We start from the raw sequence: 23608 nt of genomic DNA, 5'->3' as shown, positions 1-23608 counted from the left end.
GTGATTGGCGAGCCGCCTAGCCAATCCATCCGCCACGTGAGGCGGCCCTCGCGCTGTGTTTACCTCACAGCGATTCCTGTCAGTGGGGCGCTTGATTGACTTACGCTGCAATGTGAATATAGTCGCCTGTTTAATAAATATTTAGCAAGTCTGCTCAGAAGCCCCACTGAGTCAAAACACTAGCAACTTAAGCTGCTGCACACCATACATCTAAGGGCCTCTACCCTAAGGTTACCAGATTTTTTTCAATAAATCCGGGGACACTTAAAAAAATAAATTATTTAAAAAATAAATAAGAAAAAAAGTTATTTTTAAAAAATTAAGAAAAAAAGTCAACACCACAGATCAAGGTTTTTGAAACTGAGCTGGCGAGTAGGTCCTCCAGTGGGCGGACGGCACCCAGTGGGGACTCCGAGATACAGCCGATTCTCCTGCTTTCGCTGCGGGGCTGCCCCAAAGCTCCCAGCCGCCGCCGGCTGAAGTGATCCAGCGCTTCCTGCCTCTGCCAGATCAAACTCAGAGCTTTTGCACGAACACACCCACCCCCGCACTGCTGCTTTCTCTTTCTCTCGCCCCCATCACTCCTCCTCTCCTCCCCAAAGCCGTGCAGCCGCAAGCAGCTCAAATGGAGTGGGAAATGGCCAGTGGTGGCAGATCGAGCCTTTAGATTATCTCCACATTTGGTATTTAGCTGTCTCTAATCCGCTTTTATTTGCCAGAAGCCCCCCTCCCCTCCCACCAGTTTGGGCGGGTGGTGGCGGGTGCGGCGAGGAGACAGAAGAAGCCGGGTGGTGAAGAATATATATGTGTTCCTCCCCCACTATATATTTTGGCCGCTTCTATACACGTTTATATGATAAGCTGAGCCCAGGGGTGGGTAGAAAAGAGATTTGGAGGAGATTTGGAGGAAGAGGTGGAGGCGGCTTCAGTTCAGAGCTAGTGGAGAGTCCGTGTCAGGACATCGCAATCCGCAGTCACACACAGAGAGAGGTGCATGGACGAAAGCGAGCTGGCAATACAATTCACTGGGATTTTTCTTTTAAGAGCGATTTCACTCGCCTCCCCCCCCCCTCCTTTTCCTCTCTCTCTTCCTCTCTCCCCATTGCTTTCAGCGCGACCAGCTTTGCTCTTGATCTCCGTTCACGGGGCGGCAGCAGCAGCGTCAAGGAGAGAGGAAAAGCAAGGAGGGCGGAAAGCGAAGCTTGAAGAAGGTTTGGAACTGGATCCTGCTAAAGGCCAGGATGCCATCCAGGGAGATGTAAATGAGGCGGACGAGGCCGACGGAGAGAAAGGGGGCTTTTCTATCCGATTTTCCCTCTTGCGCGTGTGTCTGTGCTAATATATGGCGGCAACCAGGTAATGGAAACGATCGACTGATTTGGCTTTCTTCGTAGCTCCCCTCCTCCTCTGAGCAGTGGTTGAGTGGCCTGCATTAAGACAGTCTTGAGAAGTGTTGGTTAAAGCAGACAGCTGATTTAAAAAAATTAGAAAATAAGGCACTCATTTCTGCACCACTGCTCTTGTATAGTAAAAGCATCTCTTTCCTATCCGTCCCAAATTTGTTTTAATGTATTTCACTTTATCTATAATTGCACTACATAAATGGCTTTTCCGTTCTTAATTAATTTTCTCTATGCAGGGAAGTTTTTTAAAAGATTTGAACGTTGATGTTCTCATGTCCTCTAAGAAATTGATGTATGGGGCATGGAAGTATTTCAGGAGTAGCTTAAGTTACATGGTTGCTTTCTTTATGCATTAACCTGCCTTTCATGGCCCATTTCTGTCCTTAAAGACACCCAGTTTGGTTTTAAGCTACATCTTCAGCCCTTTGAGGACACTGGTACAGACTATTGTTGTTGTTGTTGTTTAGTCGTGTCCGACTCTTTGTGACCCCATGGACCAGAGCACGCCAGGCACTCCTGTCTTCCACTGCCTCCCGCAGATTGGTCAAACTCATGCTGGTAGCTTCGAGAACACTGTCCAACCATCTCATTCTCTGCCATCCCCTTCTCCTTGTGCCCTCAATCTTTCTCAACATCAGGGTCTTTTCCAGGGAGTCTTCTCTTCTCATGAGGTGGCCAAAGTATTGGAGCCTCAGCTTCAGGATCTGTCCTTCCAGTGACTATAGGTAAAGGGACCCCTGACCATTAGGTCCAGTCGTGGCCGACTCTGGGGTTGCGGCACTCATCTCGCTTTACTTACTTCCAGTAAGATGGCGACGGAGATAGCAGCATAGTCAGGTTCGCCTGCCTTCAATTAAGATTTTAAGTAGGTTTTTTTTTAGCCTTCCTGGACTCTAATTTAATTTAATTTTCTATGAATTTTCCAAGAAAATGCCCCCTTCTCGCTGAAACTCTGCCAGAATATGCCCCTTTGCTCCCTGAAACTCTCCCACAATATGCCTCCTTGCTCTCTGAAATTCTCCCACAATATGCCCCTCCCCCCCGAAACGTTCTAGGAGAGTTTCAGGGGGCAAGGGGGCATATTCTGGGAAAGTTTCAGGGGGCAAGAGGGCATATTCTGGGAAAGTTTCAGGGGGCAAGAGGGCATATTCTGGGAAAGTTTCCGGGGGCAAGGGGGCATATTCTGGGAGAGTTTCCGGGGGCAAGGGGGCATATTCTGGGAGAGTTTCCGGGGGCAAGGGGGCATATTCTGGGAGAGTTTCCGGGGGCAAGGGGGCATATTCTGGGAGAGTTTCCGGGGGCAAGGGGGCATATTCTGGGAGAGTTTCCGGGGGCAAGGGGGCATATTCTGGGAGAGTTTCAGGGGGCAAGGGGGCATATTCTGGGAGAGTTTCAGGGGGCAAGGGGGCATATTCTGGGAAAGTTTCAGAGGACAAGGGGGCATATTCTGGGGAAGTTTCTGGGGGCAACGGGGCATGTTCTAGCCAAGCTTCAGGTAGCAACGGGGCATGTTCTGGCCAACTTTCAGGAAGCATAGTCTGGCCAAATTTCAGGGGGAATGGGGCATATTCTGGGAAAGTTTCAGTGGGGAAGGGGGCATATTCTGGGAAAGTTTCAGTGGGGAAGAGGGCATATTCCCGGGCGGGCTGAATGGAAAGGAAGCAGAGGAGTGGAGCAATTTCTTAGGGGGGCTCAGGGGGGATGGGGATATCTTCAGGGGAGACCAGCAGGGAGGAGGACATAGTCTGGTTCGAGGATGAGGGGGACTTATCCCAGGGCAGAGCTAAGGAGGAAGACAGCTGCTTTTGGGGTGGCTATGAGCGGAGCAAGGAGAAAGAGGGTGCTCATAGGATCTTGCAATGCACTTCACTCCTTGGCGCGATTTCCTGTGTATAGCAGAAGGAACAAAGAAAAAAACCCACACCTTTTGAGTATTTCTGCAGCTAAAATCTCTGGAGCTAGAAGCATGTGTAGGCACTTCCTATCAGTTGATGTCAAACCAGCGTACCACCGTGATGCAGTATGAAAGGACACTTTCTATTGTGGACCAGTAGAAGGAGATCATCAGATTTTGATTGACATTGTTCTTTTGCAATACTCTGAGGGGATGGAGTCTCTGTTGGGCTTTCTTAACCACCTGGGCTGTATTGATTTTCCAAGTAAGGTCTTCACTGAGATAAATTCCTAGGAATTTAAAGGAAGAGACTCTCTTCACACAGCCCTCCCTGAGGTACAGCGGGGCTAGTTCTCTCTTCCTCCAAAAGTCTCAACACCATCTCCTTTGTCTTGCTGATATTAATGAAAACCTCTAAGTGGTTTACAGCATATTAAATAAATAAAACAATAAAGCAATAACCCATTGATGTTCCTTATGAGGAGCCTCTTTCTAGGGCTGGCGAATCTGGGCCCTGCCCCCTAGGCCAGGTGGAAAGGGCCTTGCAGGGAGCGGCCTTCACGCCTCACAGCCGGGCGAAGGTTGTGGTTTAAGGTTTAAGGCTCACCCTATTCTTCCGACTGTAAATTATTCTAACTTATTTCAAGGTTGCATTTTTATATTGTTGTAACCTCCCCTCGAACCGTGTGGTGAAGGAATGAAACTTAACAAAAAAACAGCCCAAACCAATAGGGACTCAAGCATCTTGCTTTAATAATAGCACTTCTTCTTTCCTTTTTTTGGCAATAAAACAAGTCTGTTTCTACAATACAAAACAAAAAGATTAAACAGTAGTACCCAGTTGCATCATAGGAGTGTAAAATAATCCCTGATAACGGAATCTTCTGGCACAATTACAGAAGCAAACATCACCTCAGAAGTCTCCCATTTGGGCACCTCAAGGGAGACGTGAAACGGCCTCGGAGGGGAGTGAGGGGGCTTCTGCAGCACCTCAGGCGGCTTTCTGGGAGCAAGTGTGAAGTGGGTGGGGGAGACGAGTAAAGGGCATTCAGCTGCCGCAGCCTGGAGACCCCAATTCACCCCAAACCGGCCTCTGGGTGAGGAGAATTCTGCCCCTCAGGCCTTGAGGTCAGGCATTGGAATGCTCATAGAAGCTTCCAGAGACAGGAAGCAGCCTGCCCAACTGTTGGCCAAACAGGATTGCCAATCATTTTGTGCCTGACCTTGTTTGCCATTTCCATGAGTCAGTTCCTTATCCAGATCGTACCTATGGGACCGCCTCTCCTGGTATGCCCCACGGAGGACCTTAAGGTCCATAAATAGCAACACCCTAGAGGTCCGGGGCCCTAAGGAAGTTAGATAAGCCTCAACCAGAGCCAGGGCCTTTTCAACACTGGCTCCGGCCTGGTGGAACGCTCCTGCCTCATGAGACCAGGGCCCTGTGGGATCTGATTTCTTTCCGCAGGGCCTGTAAGACAGAGTTGTTCCACCTGGCCTTTGGCTTGGAGCCAGTTTGATTCCCTCCCCCTCTTTCTTTTCCCTTTCTCCTCCTGTGTAGAGGCTGCATCCTAATGTTTTAATGTTGTATTTTAATCTTGTTTTTTTAAATTGTATTTTAATCAGCTTGGTTTTTATTATTGGTTGTTAGCCGCCCTGAGCCCAGTCTTGGCTGGGGAGAGCGGGGTATAAATAAAATTTATCATCATCCTGGGGATGGCAGACCCGTAGCCCTCCAGGCGTTGCAGGGTTATCAGTTTCCCATTCAAGAAAGGCACCCTCTAGGCAGGACAACAGTCAGAGAGGAGCAAGGCTGGCACAGGCAACTTCTCGAGATGTCAGTGATGTGAAGCTGTGGATGCCAAAAGGCAGGCACCAGTGAGGAAAAGGGGGCCCCTCGGGCGAGTGGAAAATATGGGGCTGGAGAAAAGGGATGAAGTCCTTGCAGCCAGATACAGATTGGAAGATAGGAAGCCACCCTATGGCGGAGCCAGGCCATTGAACCATGTAGTTCTCTTTCCTCTCCCTACCTGGAGATGCTGAGGATTGAACTGCAGAACATGCCACTGAAAGGCAGTCCTCTCCTTAAAAATAAGATTTCAGTCCAATTGCTTCTGAATAAAGGGTTGATAAAAGCAGGGAGATCAGAAGCGGCTTTACACCAAACCAGACATTTGGTTTAGCTAGCTCTGTACTGTCTACACTGACTGGCAGCTGCTCTCCAGGATTCCAGACTGTGTTCTCTCCTCTGTCTACCTGGAGATGCCAGGGATTGAAAGCTCAGGCTTCCCCCATGTAGACACAGGCCTTTGCCCATCTGAAGAAGGAGCAACGCAAAGTCCCCTGTCAGGTCTCAGTCCATACTTGCCAAACTTTGTATTTGCCAAAAAACAAAAAAAAAAAAAAAAAAAAAAAAAAACAGAGGCCAAAACAGTTACAGAAGTGGGAATATTTCTTTGGCACTGATGCAAATATCAAATATGTTTCAAAAACATAGAAGGCATCTCACTTCTAGAAGGCAAATAGTGAAATACCAGTGGGCAAATCTGAGGCCAAATGCACACTGCACATTTAAAGCAATCATTATAACACCCCCCCCCCAATAATCCTGGGAACTATAGTTTGTCGAGAGTGCTGAGAGTACTACAGTTCCCAGAATTCCCTGGGAAGAGGGACTGATTGTAAAACTACTCTGGGAATGGTAGCTCTGTGAGGGGGAGAGGGGTCTCATAACAGCACCCTCGACAAACTACAGCTCCCGGGATTCTTTGGGGGAAGCCATGGCTGTTCAATGTGTTTCAAGAGTGCTTTAAACATATAGTGCAAATACGGCCTGAGTGTAAGAAATATGGCAAATGAGTCGAAGGAAGTGTGGCCAACAGAGGGCTGAGATTTCCCAGCAAGCAGTGCTATGTTGCAGAGTGGGCATCCACCAGACGGCTATAGAAGCAAACTGGGAGGACTGAGCAGACATCCAGCAATAGGGACAAAGAAGGCAAGACATCCCTTTTTTAAAATTAAGGCATCAGGGCTCCCCCCCGCTCCCGCCGTGTGCCTTAGGATTTTTGCCCACTATTTCAAAACAATACTTCTGTGGGACCAGCTCTCTGGCTGCCCCCCTTATCCTGAACATACATCTTAAGACAATAAAACCAAAAATTTGAGAGGAGGCCAACATCAGGACAAAGCCCTAAAAACTAACCAAAGCCAACAGCCACTGAAAAACTGGCCATCAAGAGGCAAGAGTTTTCCCAGAATGCACTGCCCACTCAGGGCTTTTCCACAGAGCCACCGTTGCTGCTAATGTTGGTGCTGTGATAAGCCCCCATTTTAAAGACAAGGAGCCTGAGGTCAAGTCAGGAAGGCCTCTTTTGTGCCAAGCTGTGCGGCAAGAGTCTCGCTATGGATCGTTATTCAAAGCAAGAAGCAGCTTTGGAGGCAGCGCAGGATCTGAACAGCTTCCGAGGTCACAGGTGATGACCAGGCACGGCGGCAGGGAGCCAAGAGAGTCCACCTTGGCACGTGAGGCAAATGTGAAGTGCTGTGTGTGTGTGTGTGTGTTTAAGCACGTGTCTGTTTCTTTATTTGAGGTGGAAGCAGTGAAAAAGCAAGAAGCGACCACATTGTGATGCAAGGCACTTGCAGGTAAAAAGAACGAAAGCACAAAAGATGTCCGAGGAGAAGGGCCAGACAGCCGTGCAGGGATGGTGCTGTTTCTTCTTCAGGCAAACATGGTTAGTTGTATCCACTGCAGTGCAGGAGAGAGAGATAAAAAGAGGAATAGAGGAGAAATTCAGTTCAGGTCACCGTCAAAAGCAAATCTACCTAATTCACACTTTCTGAAACAATGCATAAACTGAAACATAGACCCATCCTTCAAAATCTGCTCCTCTACAAATTTTGCAAGTAATGCATACAAAAATGCATACATAGGCTGCAATAAAATGCACAATCACATTGGGGAAGACTGCATGTAAGTTAATGTAAGTTAAGGATAAATTATCACAAAAATGCTGGTGGGTTTTCAGGAGGATTAAAAACATAGTTATTCAGAAACCCCAAATGTCATAATCGTTCCTCATAGGAAAACGCGTTCCACCCCCTCAATAATTTTTGTTGCCATTCACCGCACCTTTTCCAGATTTACAATATCCTTTTTGAAGTTCCAGGACCAGAACAGCACACGGTATCCCGAGTGTGATCTCACCAGACATTTGTATCACAGCATTATGACACTGGCAGTTTATTTTCAACGATCAGAGAGGCATTACCTTAACCAAGTCAAAGGTGACGATTCCATCCTTGTCTGAGTCCAGTGCTTGGAAAAACCCTGAAGAGAGAGATTGTGGGGTGAGTGGCAGAGTTGAGGGTGGGAATTAAATCAAGATATTTCACTGCAGGACTTCTCTGGGTGGGAAACAAACCCAGATCAACCCTGTTGACTTCAGGGACAGGCTCCAAAGAACTGCGCCAGGAGGATGGCATGCCCAAAGATGCACCAGGCTCCTGGCCTGCTTCCTCCTTACCCATTTCAAGCTGCTTTGGAAAGAATTTAAGAGCAGCATGGGCAACATATTGCAACTGCATGGAAATTTAAAATGTTGCTGGTGGTTTGCAAAGCCTTTAGGCACGCCTAAAGAAACCCTCTAGCCCTGGAGTTAGAGCACTGGGGCATGCAAAGCCAACACCTTTCTAAACTCGCAAGGCCAACACTGCAGTCCCCTGCTACTCCTTTGCCTCCTTTGACTTCTAGGAGAACCCCAAAGAGGGAAGAAGTGGTGCAGACAATACAGCTTCCATCAGTCCTCAATAGCTATGGCGTCCTGGGGGCTTTGCCCATGCCCTCCATAGACAGACTAAAACAACCTAGTCACACATCAAAATACAAAACGACCACGCTACGAAAAGGGCACTCACGGAACATGGTTTCAAGTCGCACTAAGCAGCAGACAAAATTGTCAAAATCAATGGCCAGATCAGGTTCAGCGTAGCGGGTGATGATTAGCTCGTACAGTTTCTTGTTCAGCTTGAAGCCTGGGCGAGAGAAAGAAAGAGCAAACACACTGCATTCAGAAGCTGGGCGGCTTTCTTAAAAACACAACAGTGTCTCCCGCTTTTGAGGCAAGCCGAGGGACTGTGAGCAATTCAGACAGTCGTGTGCTTTGAAATCCAGCAGTTTAGATTAGACCTTGGTGGGGAACCTGTGGCCCTCCAGACTTTGCAGGATTCCAACTCCCATCACCACTAAACTATGGCCATACCAGCTGGGGCTGATGGGAGTTGAGAGTTGAAGAACACCTGTAATACAAAACTTATATGGCAGCTGTATCTCCACTATCCCACCTGGCTGGGTGCTGAGCAGGAAAGACAAGAGTCACAAGGGTCTTTCTCACAGGACCTGCATTGCCCATTTGTCTACATCATTCATGCACAGCTTCCAGTTACAATTAATGAGGAAAGGGCAAAGGAACTGGATATGTTAAAGAAGACAAGAAGGGTCCTGTTAGATCAGGCCAAAGGCTCATCTTACTCCAACATTCTGTTCCCACAGTGGCCAACCACCCAGGATCCCCGGCTGTTAGCTGGGCTTCTTGATTCTGATTGATGACTTGGTTTTAATTCCACCTTGAGGACTAGTTCAGTTGAGAGGCTGCCTAGAAAACTGAATGCAATTAAAAAGGGGAGGATCACCTGCAGCCTCCAGAGCCATCCGCATCTCGTAGGCACTCATGCTCCCCGACTTGTCCAAATCGAACTTCCTAAAGACTGCCTTAAAAGATAACAAAGAGAAAAGGAGATAAGATGCCCCCCCAAAAGGTGTCAACAGTGAACCCAGCAGCTGAGCCCCAAGAATCTAAGGTGTCCAGAGGAAAAAATAAATTATGAGTTCCAAGGCTCCAGTAGGAACCCATCAATTCATAGTCTAACCACTAGAGGGAGATCCAGAAAGGATCACTAAACTGCAAACTCTCCAGACTTAAGTCCCATCTAGAGAGAAAGATTTCAGAACCGGATTCAAAATTCCTTAACATGCTCAAATTATGATACTGGACATCAACATTCACATTTCAGAATCAAATGGATGTCAAATTACAAAGTTTGATTGTTTGGGCTCTCTCATTTTCAGCCTACTCCATAGATATATTCCAATTTTTTGAACAGTCAATATCTGCAAAATATTGTTTGCATATCAGAAAACAATTAAGCAGAATTCCCCAGCTTTCCCCTGCAAATAACAAAAATAATTTTAATTCCATTTAGCTATCCTGGTTTGCAGGGGGTGGGGAATCATGTAACCAAGAGAATATTTGTGAAATATTTGGACTGGAGAGTCTTGTGCACCAAATTTTAAACCATGGGGAATCTGTGGACCTCTAGCTGTTGTTGGATTATAGCTCCCATCATTCCTGACTACTGTCTATGCAGTCTGAGACTGATGGGAGCTGGACTCCACAATATCTGGGTGGGCAGAGGTCCCCACCATTTACCCACCCCACTGTAGCTACGTTTGTGTGGGGTTTTTTTTTACCCATAAATGGCTTTGATGACACTGTGAGCTTACCAAATAGCTCCTGATTTTGGTCCAAAGGATGTTGAACTCCACCAATCCAAGTTTCCCATTTCCATCTCTCTGATCAAGGAAGCGGATGTTAAGGAGACACTGCTGTCAAAATGCCACCATCGCCTCCTTCCACCATCACCTCCCCTTCCCCCCCAATACCATACTCCCAAAAAATTAGTTTGTTGAACGCTTGCAGGCATATAGCTTAGGCAGAGGTTAAACTACGTCCAGCCTTCACATAGCATTCATTTTGATTCATTTGGGGGAAGGTTACAAGACAATCAACATGTGTCCCGATTCACTTGCGAGGCACTGTGTCTGTCTTCCCACAAATCGTTCATTCATGCCACGCTTTTCAATCCGGAGCTCCAGTGGCTGCCAATACACTACTGGGCCACATTCAAGGTTTTTGCATTAATTTACAAGGCCCTGAGTAACTTGGGTTCAGGATAGTTTAAGGGTTTCCTGACCTGTTATATCCTTGTCTGATCACTGATCATCTTTGGGGGAGTCTCTGCTGCTGGTCCCCCACACGAGGACTGTTAGAAGCCATGCATGGAGTGTTGTGGGTTCAAGCCTGCATAAGTCCTTCCTGATTGAGATTAGATGGGCCCCCTCTTTGCTGAATCTCCAGTGCATGACAAAGACTTATCCCAGTAGGCATTTTAAGGCAGTGTTTTGTTTTATGGTGAATTTTCATCACTTTATTCTCTGTTAGGTTCATTTTTATGTGCACCACTTAGAAACACTAATGATTATGTGCCCACTTGACCTCTTCGACTGATGGAATTGCGACTTTTGCAGGTGCCCCATAATACCCACTCTGCATCTGGAAGAACTTGATCATTTAGTGTGGCAGTGCTGACACTTTGGAACTCCCTGCCAATTGATAACAGGCAGGTCCCCTCACTGTGCCTTGAACAGACATTTGTATTTAGACAAGCCTCACCATATGTTTAGAAAGTTTATGTGTTTTTAATTTGTTTTAGTCTATTTTATTGTGGTTTTAATTTTCTGTTTGTTTTAAATTATGGTTGTAACTTTTGTTAGTGATAATTTTATTGTTTGATCTTTTTTGTAAATCACTTTGAAGTTTTTTTCTTCTACAAACAAGCTGTATATAAATTTTGCGCAGTAAGTATTATATAAACATCTTTAAATAATTTTAAAAGTCTGTTTTGTTTTGTTTTTATAAAAGTGGATTTATTGCATTAGGGCAAAAGAGCATTATAATCTACTTTAATTAAGCGCAAACCTAAATTGATGGCACATGCTCCTCTCCTGCAAAATACTGAGAACCTGGAGCCGCCTTAAAATACACAGACCCCGAAACCAAAAAGGAAGGATACATCCATGAGGTTCACCATACTCCGACAGGACTCCAAACTGAACCCTTTCGTCCGAAGGTCTTTATCTGCAGTGAAAAGAAAAGAAGGGACAATTTGAGCTTTTCCTTTTACACCCCACAAACGCACGCAGCAAAAAGATGATGGAAATCGTTCAAAGGGACACTCAACAGTAGCACAAGGAAGCCACAAACCCTGGAACTATATGGCAGGTTTGTTACAAGTCCATGTGCAGGAAGATGGCGTGTTGCTGGTGTTCAAACATTTTAAATGGTGAAATCTGGCAACGCTTTTGTTGCCAAAGGGCCCGGGCAACACAAAGCTTTGCCAAATTAGTTTTATTCTCTGTTGAATACAACACTCAGCATTTGTTGTACGCACATGCACACATTCCCTGACTTTCTGCACGACAAATGTTTTGCTATTTTAATTTCTTTTTTTAAAAAAAAGATGAAGAGGGAATGAGTTAGTATCGGTGCTTACGTTTCCCTATGATTCTGTTGAGGATAGTCTGCAGTTCACGAACGCTGATTTCCATATCCTGCAAGGAAGGGCGGAAAAGAGGAGGACAAAAAGATTCATTGTTATTTTAAGCCCACCTCTGAGCCACTCTTAAAAGAGGCGATTCCTGGAGAGGCCTGAAGTCAAGCCCTTTGCTCAGAACTGGAACCTGTTTCCCCATCACAGCTCCAGGCACCTTTGCATATGCAAGCTAAGTGCTCTGCTGCTCAGCTAGGACAAAGGTGGGGAACTTAATGTTCCTTAACCCCCCCTCCACCTACCACTGGCCAACTTTGACAGGTGGGTGAGGTGAGCACCAAGCATCAGCTGATCAGCAGGGCCTGCCAATCCTCCATTTGGCAAGAAGTCACCTTTCACCTGCTCCACACCTGCACAGCTTGGTCAAAATAGTAAGGAAACACTTTACCAGGCTGGAAAACTGCACTGCAAAATTCTGTGAAGGGCTGATTTCAAAGGCTGCCTGAATTTCGGTCCACGTATTGTTTTGGATGGTGCATGTTGGGAAAGTTCCCCTTTAAATGGGGAATGGATCTAATTTAACCCGCCCCCCTCGCATTTGACACACTTACCGCCCCCGCCAGCTGCCTAAAGAGTTGCTTGAAGCTATCATCAATCTCGCTTTCTGAAAGCACTTTCTGGGGAAGGGAGAGACAGAGGAACGGTCAGACAGGCAGGTTAGGGTTAGAAAGTCTAAATATGCAAAGTTCTTTGGGATCGGAAGCATAGAAAAGTGACAGGCTGCTCTTTTTATTTAAAAAAAAACACCACTCACAAAAAGCTTCACCGTCACTTCAAGAATTATCTTGGCTACCCCTCTGAAATCTGTAGCTGAAGGCCATATGTGATGAGTCTATTCTAAGGGCTGCATGCATTGGCCAGTATCTGTGGGGAGATTTCCACCACCACCTCGTAAAAAATGGAAAACTGCTGGACAAATTACTGCGCCCCAGCACTAGCTGAGAACGTAAGATGAGCCTTGCTGGCTCTGGCCATAAGGGGACAATCTGGTTCAGCATCCACTTCTTACAGTGGCCAAACAGATGTCCATGGGAAGCTCTGAATGCAACCACAACTCTCCCCACTCGTGACTTCCACCAATGAGCGCATACTGAATTCAGAGAGAAAGATGTGCCCATGACAGAAGAGGGGATCCTTCTTGAATGTAAAAAATCTGGTGGCAGTTGTTACATAATTCCTCTACACCAGTGGTTCCCCAACTTTTTGTTTTCTCCAAGGACTGCTTGAAAATTGCTGAGGATCTCGGAGGACCACTTAGCTATTCTTCTACCTCTTGGAGCAATGGTGCTAGGTGCTGCATGGTTTTTAACTGAATTTTTGCAGACATGCTGCGGATCACTTGAACGAAGCTGGTAGACTATCAGAGGTCCAAAGGCCAGCTTGGGAAGTTCTGCTCTGGAATACAAGCAGGAATTTCCTCTAAGTCGCCCTTTGAAAGGGGTCCATATTTGTCGCTGGATGATTCCTACCTCATCTGGGAGGTTCGCCTGGATTTCATCATCCATTTCCCTGCAGAAAGGCAATAAAAATAAAAATGAGAACTCAGGGGAAACATAAAGAAGCTCAAGGCAATTATCCAGACACTAGTAAACATAGCAGAACAAGCATTATGAAACCGGGGTGGTGAGAAGCACTCTGAAGCCAAGGGAGAGGCAGTAGAGAGTTAAAGTCAAGGGTTTACATCTGCTTTTGTTTCCAAAGTCTGGCTCGTGTGTTGCGACAGCAGCAGAATTCCAACAAAACTGGAAGTTGCCAATGTTAACTTATTGGCCCATAATGGAAATCAACCCAGTTGAAAACGACTTGATGTTTGCTGCTGCTATTGCTTTCAGTCTACAAATGATAACGAACTAATGTTCCCCGCCGCAAACCACCACCATCTGCACTGTGATTCCTTTGCACTGAAATGAATGGGATGGAATAAAGTAATGACAACGCAAGTTATGTAAGCTACATAATCTCGCCACAATGGACAGCAAAGAACGACGTTATAATTTTTGGCACAAGATGAACTGCTGCAGAACAGCAATATCGCTGTGTGTGTCAAACACAGGGCGGAATGGAAAGCAATGCATTCTACATCCCTACCTCTGACTTGGAGGACTCCATCTTAGGAGCTCCAGTCCATCTAGAGTCTCCCCTGCTCTATGAGAGTAAAAAAGCTGCTGAGCGGGGGTGGGCCCCTTTAAGAGAAGTGGTGCTTTTCGGTAAAAGGCAAAGCTTACAGCTCCTACCTAAGGCTCAGCCTAAGGCTGGCTGTTGCTGAAGCAGCCTCAATGATCCACTCTCTCAGCCCTGGGCAAGGTCTGGGCTAGGATGAGGTCAGCACCTGTATCCCAACAGGCAGTGCCAATCCCAATAGGAAAGAGGCAAAAGCTCAGAAGGTCCTAAGTCCAGCTTCCCACACCTGTCTGGTTAAGAAGGGTTTAAAGGTAAAGGGACCGCTGACCATTAGGTCCAATCGTGGCCGACTCTGGGGTTGCGGCATTCATCTCGCTTTATTGGCCAAGGGAGCCGGCGTAAGCTTCCGGGTCATGTGGCCAGCAGGACTAAGCCGCTTCTGGCGAACCAGAGCAGCGCACGGAAACGCCTTCTAATCGATAAGTCCTAGGCTCTGTGGTTTAACCCACAGCGCCACCCACGTCCCTAAGAAGGGATTAGGTGGTAGGTAAATTGGGGGGGGGGGGTGGACCTGAGACCATGGAAAGGCAGAGAAGACCATGCTTGTTCGAAGCTTCCACGGAGACCAGAATACATCCAGTTTTCATTGAGCATTTGCTCTGATCTGTTTGCAGGCGTGTTCTATTACAACAAGCATTCAATCCTGATATGGTGCTTCCAGATCTTCCCATTAGTTTTTCTTTCATCCCATTCAGTTCAGGCAACTCCCTATTTATGTGGGGGTTACATTCTGAGGCGCAGCGTGTTTAAGTGAAATTGCATAAATTGGGAACACCATTGGAAAAGCCTGCAAACACCCTTCAAACCTCTGGAAAGTATCAAAAAACCATTTTTAAAAACAAAAAAACCCAACAAACCCCACCACAGTTGCTCCTTCCAAACCTCCTTGCTCAAACTCCAACTCTCCACAGGCCTCAAAGCTTGGTGCTAAGGCTCCTGGGATTGCCAGATATTATTTTCACGTGTTTTTATGCTCTTTTAGGCATGCTTTTGCCCCTTTTTGTGCTACTTCAGCGTTTGTGGCAATGCGCGCAATCACACTCAGGGCTGGATTTAGGTTTGATGAGGCCCTAAGCTACTGAAGGTAATGGAGCCCTTTTTACGTCCAGCTGACCTTTGTCAACAACAAATTGTCGCTGTTTTTTATCTTGAATATCTGCTATATGGTAATTTATGGACCTAATGGGTATCTAAAGCCATTTGCACATAACAAAATATGTATTTTATCCATGTAATTCTTGAACTGAAATGCAATTAATTGGGGGGGGGGCAAGAAAGTGGGGCCCTAAGCTATAGCTTGTTTAGCTTATATGTAAATCTGGCACTGATCACACATGGCTCAAATGCACATAAATGTGGAGTTGCCTGTCACTTTCCCAACTACAATAAATATGCTTAAAAAGAAGAACTGGATTTGTTGTGTCAGGGAAACCAGAGCGTTCTCACCATCTTTTATGCCTGACAACAAACCCTAACTATTGGATTCTTTTGCCCCATCTTTTTGTGCCTGCCAAACAGCTGTGTTATGCTTATGATAATATTTTATTCTCTTGTTAATTATGCTGTTTTAAATGTGCAATTTATATTTGACTTCACTTAGCAATGTGGTGTTTTTTAAAAATGTTTAAGTTTTTTTTGTTAACTTTGTGTTAAATATGTATTCTGTAGCTGACCTCCTTTGTAATGTTTTATTTTGAAGTCTTTAAGATAATATTTTAGTTTTCTGTTAATTATGTAGCTTTGACTGTATACTCTACATTTGACTTTCTTCAGATTGTTTTATTGATGTTTCAATATTCTGTAAACCGCTTTGAGATTTTTCTTATAAATATAAAGCGGTATAGAAATGAAATAAATTATTATTATTATTATTATTATTATTATTATTATTATTATTATTATTATTACCACTCAAATCTAAATGTCGATTTCAGTAGGTCTGAGTAGTTAGACAGTGCTGCAAAAGGACACTATACAACACTCCAAAACCCATTTCAAACAGTCGAACGATTGCCCACCCTCTGCCAAACGAATGACAAAGATCACCAGCAACACATACACTGTCCCGGCTTTGTTCTCTGCGAAGAACCGGAGCACGAAGTCCCCTTCCTTGTTGGGCTCAAAGGTGGAAGGCACCACGATATACTCCCCTGGCGGCAGCTTGAAGCGGGTGCTGACCTCGCGCAGGTTGATGAACTGCTCGGATCGCGCCCGCGAGGAGTTCGAGAGGAAGAAGTCGCGCTTCAGGTGTACGGAGGTCTGCCCCCTGAACTGCCAGAGAGGAGAAGGCACGAGTTGAGCAAGTGCTTCACCTGTTGAACCCTCCTCTTGGAATAGGGAACGGCCGTGGCCAGGGCCGGATTTAGGTTTGATGAGGCCCTAAGCTACTGAAGGTAATGGGGCCCTTTATATGTCCAGCTGTCCTTTGTCCAATTGTCACTGTTAGAAATGAGCAAACCAGTGATATTTCAGGGAGCAGGCTAGCAGGTGGGGCCCATTTCTTACATCACAGGAGCCTATACAACACAAAACACTGTTGCTGTGTTATTTTATGTGTTTTATATCTTCTATTTTGGAAATGTACATCCAGTTTTTTTCCTTTAATTTTTTGGGGGCCCCCCAAGAGAGTGGGGCCCTAAACTATAGCTTGTTTAGCATCTATGTAAATCCAGCACTGGATAGCTCAGTGGAATAGCTCCTGCCTTGCAGGCATGAAGGTCCCAGGTTCAAACCATGGCAGCTCTGGTAAACGGCAGCTTTCTACATCCCTGTTTAAATTGGCCCCTTCTTTAAATCAAGCGGACTGGGATCTTACTTTCTTTTTAGAGGAAGGACTGCAGCTCAGCAGCCGTAGCACCTGCCTCTCATACCAAAGGTCCCAGCAGCTCCTGATAAGCTTGTCTGAAAACCCGGAGAGCAGCTGCCAATCAGTGTAGACAATACTTAGCTAAAGGGACCAGCGATCTAACATACTAGAAGTCCTCCATACCCACTTAAATTATGCCTTTATTCAGAAGTAATGAGGACTGGGATCTTTCTTCCAAGCACTTGCCTTGACTGCAAAGGGCGCCTGCTTCAATCCCTGCCATTTCCAGACAGGGTGGAAAAGACTCCTGGCCTGAAACCCTGGACAGCCGCTGCCGGTCAGTGTAGGAAACATTGAGCTAGATGGACTCAGTTGGCCTGACCTGGGATAAAGCAATTTGCTACACCCCTACATATTTTGTTCCTTATGTTGAGGACTAGAATCTTAGGTGTCCCCCCCCCCCTTTTAGCAGAAGATCTGCAGCAAAGCAGTGGAGTGCAAGCTTTGCATGCAGAAGGCCTGAGGTTCAATCCCTGGCAACTACAGGCAGCAGTGGGAAAGACTGGAACTCTGGAAAGCCACTGGCAGACAATACAGACCCCCGTGGCCTGGCTTCTGGTCCTATGTTCTTACAGGACAGGAGATGCACTTACAGGGGCTTCCCATACTTACAGGAGTTGCTCTTTGGCATACATACCTCAGGAGGCACCTGCAGGAGACAAAAGGAAGAGGGGCAGTGAATTCCAAAAGAAGGCAGAGGAAGGGCTCCACACCCCGAGGGGCAGCTCTCCCAAGCCCTCGGGCAGTACCTCGTAGACGGCAAAGCCGATGGTCTCCATGTCCTTGCCAAATCGCCTCTCCCGGCGCCGGTGCTTCTGCATCAGAGACAGGAGGAAACTGCAGCCCGGCTCCCTCCTGTCCTCGTCGTCATCGTGGTCCACCTCTTCCAAGCGGATTTTGAACTGGGGGTTAATCCAGAAGGTTGCTGAAGGAGAAAGAAAGAAAGAGGAGACTGTGGGGTGCAAGGGTTTTGGGGAGATGGCAGTCAAATTCAACAAATGCATATTATCGCGAGTTAGTCAGTTTAGGGGCAAACGGACACAGAGCTGTATTGCTAGATAGGCAGACTCAGAGCATAGCAATGTAAATGGTAGAGAGAGTTCTGTGTGATGTCATTTCCCGTTTCCAGTAGCAGGAAGAAACGAGAAATATAAGCCCGTCTCCTTCCTGTCACACTCTCTTTCTTTCTGCAGCCTGCAATGAATGCACATATGGCTGTTCCTGCTCCAACTCAGGCTCACACCTGAAGCTGGTTGGGCTGTAAAATGCAAGTATTTTACCTGCATAGGGTTTTTTAATAACAAATCTTATTAATTTTTCAGTTTATACATCTCAAAATAAACGTTTTACATAATACCATGTAACAATTGACTTCCCTCCTTCCCTTTTTGTGGTTCATTTTACTTATCTATCATTCATGCATATTTTATTATAGTCAATCTAATCGTTTCTCCATTTTACATCCTTTAAATATTTACCATACTGTTGAATTTATCTAAATGCTGCCAGCGTTTTCAATTGTACACAATTATTTTCTAAATATTCAGCAAAAAGATTCCACTCCTCTTTGAATAAAGATTCTTCTTGCTCTCTTATTCTATAAGTTAAACCTGCTGCTTCTGCAAATTCTATCATCTTAAGTTGCCAATCTTCCTTACTAGGGATCTTGCTCACTTTCCATCTATGAGCCAGCAAAATTTGAGCCGCCGTGGTTATTTACATAAATATTTTTTTCTGACAACTGGGAACTTCAGACTAAAGTATTCCTAACTAAAAGGCCCGAGGTTTTTTTGGGAATGTTGTTTTAAACATTTTTTTTTTTACTCACTGCAGATCATTTTCCAATAGCCTTTAACCTTTTTACATGTCTACCACATCTGAAAAAAATGTTCCTTCCATTTCTCTGCATTTGCAGCACAGATCTGATCCAACTTTGTACATCTTGACCAATCTAAAAGGTAAAGGTAAAGGTACCCCTGCCCGTACGGGCCAGTCTTGACAGACTCTAGGGTTGTGCGCCCATCTCACTTAAGAGGCCGGGGGCCAGCGCTGTCCGGAGACACTTCCGGGTCACGTGGCCAGTGTGACAAGCTGCATCTGGCGAGCCAGCACAGCACACGGAAACGCTGTTTACCTTCCCGCTAGTAAGCGGTCCCTATTTATCTACTTGCACCCGGGGGTGCTTTCGAACTGCTAGGTTGGCAGGCGCTGGGACCGAACGACGGGAGCGCACCCCGCCGCGGGGATTCGAACCGCCGACCTTTCGATCGGCAAGCCCTAGGCGCTGAGGTTTTACCCACAGTGCCACCCGCGTCCCTCTTGACCAATCTACTTGGGGTTAAATACTATCTATGCATCATTTTTTATATACTGTATTTTTCTGTGTATAACACGCCCCCGTGTATAAGATGACCCCTATTTTTTGGGACTCCAAATTAAGGAAATGGGGGGAAATTGCCCAGAATTATTGAGCTTTCTTTGGGGGGGATGGCCGACAATCGCTCACCTGTGTCTTATACACAGAAAAGTAAGGTAATTCTCTTTCCAAGTATAACATGCGATAAATTTCTAATCATTCTTCCAGAGTCTCTCCCAGAGGTTTAGGTCTATGTTATGCCCTATATCCATTGCCCAGCGTGTCATTTGAAGTTTTGACTAACTCGTCTTTCATTTCCCATTCTTATAATAAGTTATACATTTTTGACAATAATTTATCCTTGTTCCACAATAATTCTCTTTCAAACTGTGAGCTTCGATCCGGAAACCCATTTTTAAAATCTAATTTAAACATATCATATATTTGATGATACTGTAACCAATCCTTACTCCTTCCATTGCATAGTTCTACTGCTGCCTTTGCCGTGAACCAGTCCAAGACTATTGAGTAAGTAAACACTATTTTTAAGCTTACTTTACAAGTTGTTGCCTGATTCTCTGTTATGCGGGCTAACATAGGGGAAGCCAGCTTATTTCATAAGCTGGATGTGCTTAAAAGAGAAGGCTTTGCAGACTAATTTCCAAAGCTTCTGCAAAGGATGGGATTTTAAAACTCTTTTTAACCCCCCTCCCCCAGGAGACTGGAGGGGCCAATTGTAATTAGGATATCCTCTCCTACCTACTAAAACCCATCCCACACGACTCACGTCACGTGTTATGTGAGTTACCTGGGTAGTTCCTGCAGCCGCCAGCTGTGCTCCCCCGCCGCCAGGTCCCGTCGTAGAGCGTCGTGTTCCACTTCCGGAACTTGCGCGACTTCAGCGCATCTGGCGTGAGGTTGCAAATCTCAAGGCGGGAGAATTCCCGGAGGAAGTCCTGGAAGGACATCCTAGGAGAAGGAGACAGGTCGCGAATTCAGATCACGCGCACGCTCGTTGGTGGCGTGTGTGCGTCTTTAGAAATGCGATTCCTAAGACAAATGAAAAGGGCGCCTACCAGAATTCTCCATCTTCCATTTTAATTCTCAGCTGCTGCCCTATAGATGGATCCACGGCGTTCCATTCCCCAGAGCTGTAAAGAAAAAGAGAAGAAAATGTGCTGCCTGTTACAGAGAGAGATTCCAAAAGAAGTAGAAAATGCAGATTCTTCTCTTTTCCCCCTTTTATAATTTTTATTAAATTTTGTTTTATATTTTAGAATATTCATTTAAACAACCTTAAAATATCAGTGACTTCCCTTCTTCCCTTTCCATGGTTCATTTGCATAACATAAATCGCTGCATATTTTATATATACTAAACCACTCAGTATTCCATTATTACATCCATCAGAACTTATTTACACTGTTGAATTTATCTCAATGCTGCCCATGTTTTCAAATATACACAATTTCCCCCCGTATATTCAATAAACATTTCCCAATCTTCTTTAAACGTATGTTCTTCTCGTTCTCTTATTCTATATTTTAGGTCCACAAGCTGTGCATATTCCATCAATTTAAATTGCCATTCTTCTTTAGTTGGGACTTCGCTCGTTTTCCATTTGGGGGCTAACAAACAGGCTGCAGTTGTTGTATACATAAATAACCTTTTTTTGACACCTGGGAATTTCCATCTGAATTACCCCCAACAGAAAAGGAATCTTGTTTTTTGGGGGAAAGTACTTTTAAACATTCTTTTTCCAATTCATTATGAATTATTTCCCAATACTCTTTTACCCTTTTACAGGTCCACAACATATGATAGAACATACCCTCAGTCTCATTGCATCTAAGAAGAAAATGCAGTCTTCTCAACCAGCCCATAAGAGCGCTGCTGGGTCTGTTGGAAGGCCTGCCTAATCAAGTGGCAAGCCAGAGGGCTACTGGAAGCCCACAAGGAAGACTTGAATGCCACAGCTCACATTCACTCTCCAGCAACTGATTTCCAGAGGAATACTTCCTCTGATGGCCCTCACAATTATAGCCAGTGACAGCCTTATCCTCCAAAAAATTGCCTAATCCTGTGTCAACGGCTTCTTTATTTCTGTCCTGAATCTCCCATGACTCAGTTTCAATGGAAGGTCTAAAAATGTCTTGCTATCTGGACAGAAAAAATAATAATAATGAAAGTTTCAGGCAGCAGAAGACTGTCTGGATCTCTTATTGAAATCAATGGAAAGTTTAATCAATATGTGCCTTAATGGGTTGCCTGTAAAATGGGCATATTTCAGGTTTTCTGAAATCTGAAACAGCCAGTTATTTGCAAGGGTAACAGAATGTCTAAAATGTTCACCTTGCCTTGTGGATGAAAAGCACAAGAGTTACAGGCTGTAGAAGAGAAGCTGGATCTCCTACTGAATTCAGTGGGAGGAAACCCAGTGAATGAAATTGAAATGAATGGGGGGCAATCAAACAAATGTTTTGAGACTGCAAGTCCCATCATCCCTGACCACTGGTCCTGCTAGCTAGGGATCATGGGAGTTGTAGGCCAAAAACATCTGGAGGGCAGAGGTTGACAAAGCCTGCTCCAGATGTTGCTCTAATCAACCCTAGCAGGAATGGCCAACAGCCAAGGATGATGGGAGTTCAGCAACATCTGGAGGTCCAAATTTTCTTCACACCTGCTGTAGCCCTAGTAACTCTCATAGATTTGTCACCAAAAAATTCACTCTGGTTTCCAAACACAACAAGCACTCTGGTTCCCTTTGCCACTTTGCTTGGCAAACTCGCTTCCTGCACACACCAACTTTGGGGCACAGGGGCTCTTCTTTTTCAAGCGCCTAAACCTTGCGCCTCCTTCATTTCTGTCTGTGATAGTTAGAACGCTGGACTGGAGAGTCCTGGATTCAAATCCTGGTCCAGCTACAAAGCTTACTAGATGACCCCGGGCTGGTTCCTGTCTCTCAACCTAACCTTACTTTGCAGAGTTGTCCTGATGCGACGCCGGGAAGATCGTGCGTGCCACCCTGAGCTCTTTGCAGTGGGATTAAAACGGTATATAGAGAAGACAGGCCTTCTGTCCCCACAGCTCTATGGCCCAGGAGGAGGGGAAGTGGAACCCAGATATTCTCATCCCCATGAAAACAAAGGAAGCTCGTCGACAGAAGGAGGGAACTTGCTATGGCCACCCTGGTGACTTTCTCCCCCTTTCTGAAGCATGCATAGAAAATTCCTCCAGGGTTTCCTTCTTACTTGTCACTCCAAGCTCCAGTCCACTCCACCTCCCCCCACGGGTTTCGCATCCGTATCAGGTTAACTCTCTGCCCTCGGTAGTTGATCTGTGGGAGCAGAGAGATAATGAGAGATGGCCGTTAAGAGATTGTCACAGAGGAAGGAAAGAACAAGGCTGCACTTGACTTGACCACATTATTGACCCAGCCCTGTTTTCAAACAGTCCGAATAGCTTCCCAGTGGCAATGAGTTCCAGGTGGCTTCTGTGGGAAAATGACAATGCCCCTGTGACTCTGGACAAATAGAAACAATAGAGCATGTGCTTCTCCAGTGCCTATATTATAGAGACATTCATATTAGCCTCATCTCCCCACTACTCCATAAGTACCCAGGGCACACAGAACAATTCTATACCTCCCTGCTGCTATCAAGATACCGACCCTGCTACAACATACGACATTGTCAGGTTCTGAATAGCAGCGTTCAAAATTCGTCAGATGATGACCTGTGCCACAAACTAGATTTAAGGAACACCCATATCAGAGCGCTCTGTAAATGGATAGCCATAGCCTTTTATATACTAACCTTTTATGCTCTTCCACATTCGTTTAATGCTCCAGTCCTAACCTTTCTTTTAGCCTCGTTTAGATTCTTGTATCTTTTACATATACCTTCTGTTTTAATAATTTTAGCTTTCCAAAACATTTTTCAGATTTTAAATGATTGTTCCCCATCCTACTTATGCTGGTCCACGACTGTAATAAAGATCTGATTGATTGATTGATTGATTGATTGATTTTTGTTGTTGTTTGGAGGATTCTTTTCTGGCAACCTCTCTGTTATTAAACTTTCCTATATAGATGATCCTCAGTTCTTTTATCTATTTCCCCTCTGCAGGAATAGAGTTCCTCTTTATGTCAGAAATGGGGAATTTCAGGCCTAGGGCCTCTCTATCTGGCCTTGTTTCACACCCAGGTGGGTACAGGCCCCTGGACTCTGAGAATGCCTCTTGCTTCCCTGCAAGAGGGTCGAAAGGGGTGTGTTAGGGCCTGTGTAGAAACCAGCCTACCTGTACAAACGTAAAATCTGCCATTGTTGCCCCACCCACTTTTGCCTCAGACATGTGGCCCTCAGAAAGTTGCCAAGAAGGCAATGCGGCCCTCATAAGGAAGAAGGGTCCCTGCCCTCGCTTTAGGCCTTCTCTCTTGACTTCTTAAAATAGTGAGACTGAGG

At 45.6% G+C, this 23608-nt stretch overlaps 1 protein-coding gene and 1 long non-coding RNA gene across 3 annotated transcripts in view; one reads left to right on the top strand and one right to left on the bottom strand.

Annotated features, from left to right (window-relative positions):
* Positions 1-371: 371 nt before the first annotated feature.
* On the top strand, positions 372-23159 carry LOC144325744 (uncharacterized). Its single transcript, XR_013390935.1, has 3 exons — positions 372-1356; positions 19632-19673; positions 20952-23159. It is a non-coding gene; the product is annotated as an uncharacterized LOC144325744 (long non-coding RNA).
* Positions 6851-23608, bottom strand: part of CAPN1 (calpain 1) — a 44846-nt gene continuing 28088 nt past the window's right edge. For both annotated transcript variants that reach the window (XM_028709638.2, XM_028709637.2), the window contains exons 8-22: positions 22397-22482; positions 20222-20296; positions 19954-20114; positions 17539-17714; positions 17427-17438; positions 15983-16194; positions 13212-13251; positions 12294-12359; positions 11686-11743; positions 11206-11270; positions 9857-9925; positions 8986-9064; positions 8212-8328; positions 7566-7624; positions 6851-7042 (exon numbers count right to left, since the gene is read on the bottom strand). In XM_028709638.2, coding sequence (XP_028565471.1) covers positions 7016-7042; positions 7566-7624; positions 8212-8328; positions 8986-9064; positions 9857-9925; positions 11206-11270; positions 11686-11743; positions 12294-12359; positions 13212-13251; positions 15983-16194; positions 17427-17438; positions 17539-17714; positions 19954-20114; positions 20222-20296; positions 22397-22482 — 1302 coding nt within the window. In that variant the 3' untranslated portion in view covers positions 6851-7015. The remainder of the gene's footprint in view (positions 7043-7565; positions 7625-8211; positions 8329-8985; positions 9065-9856; positions 9926-11205; positions 11271-11685; positions 11744-12293; positions 12360-13211; positions 13252-15982; positions 16195-17426; positions 17439-17538; positions 17715-19953; positions 20115-20221; positions 20297-22396; positions 22483-23608) is intronic.

The sequence above is a fragment of the Podarcis muralis genome, chromosome 16 (assembly GCF_964188315.1).
Source record: "Podarcis muralis chromosome 16, rPodMur119.hap1.1, whole genome shotgun sequence".
NCBI lineage: Eukaryota > Metazoa > Chordata > Lepidosauria > Squamata > Lacertidae > Podarcis > Podarcis muralis.
This window is presented reverse-complemented; position numbering and strand designations above follow the sequence as displayed.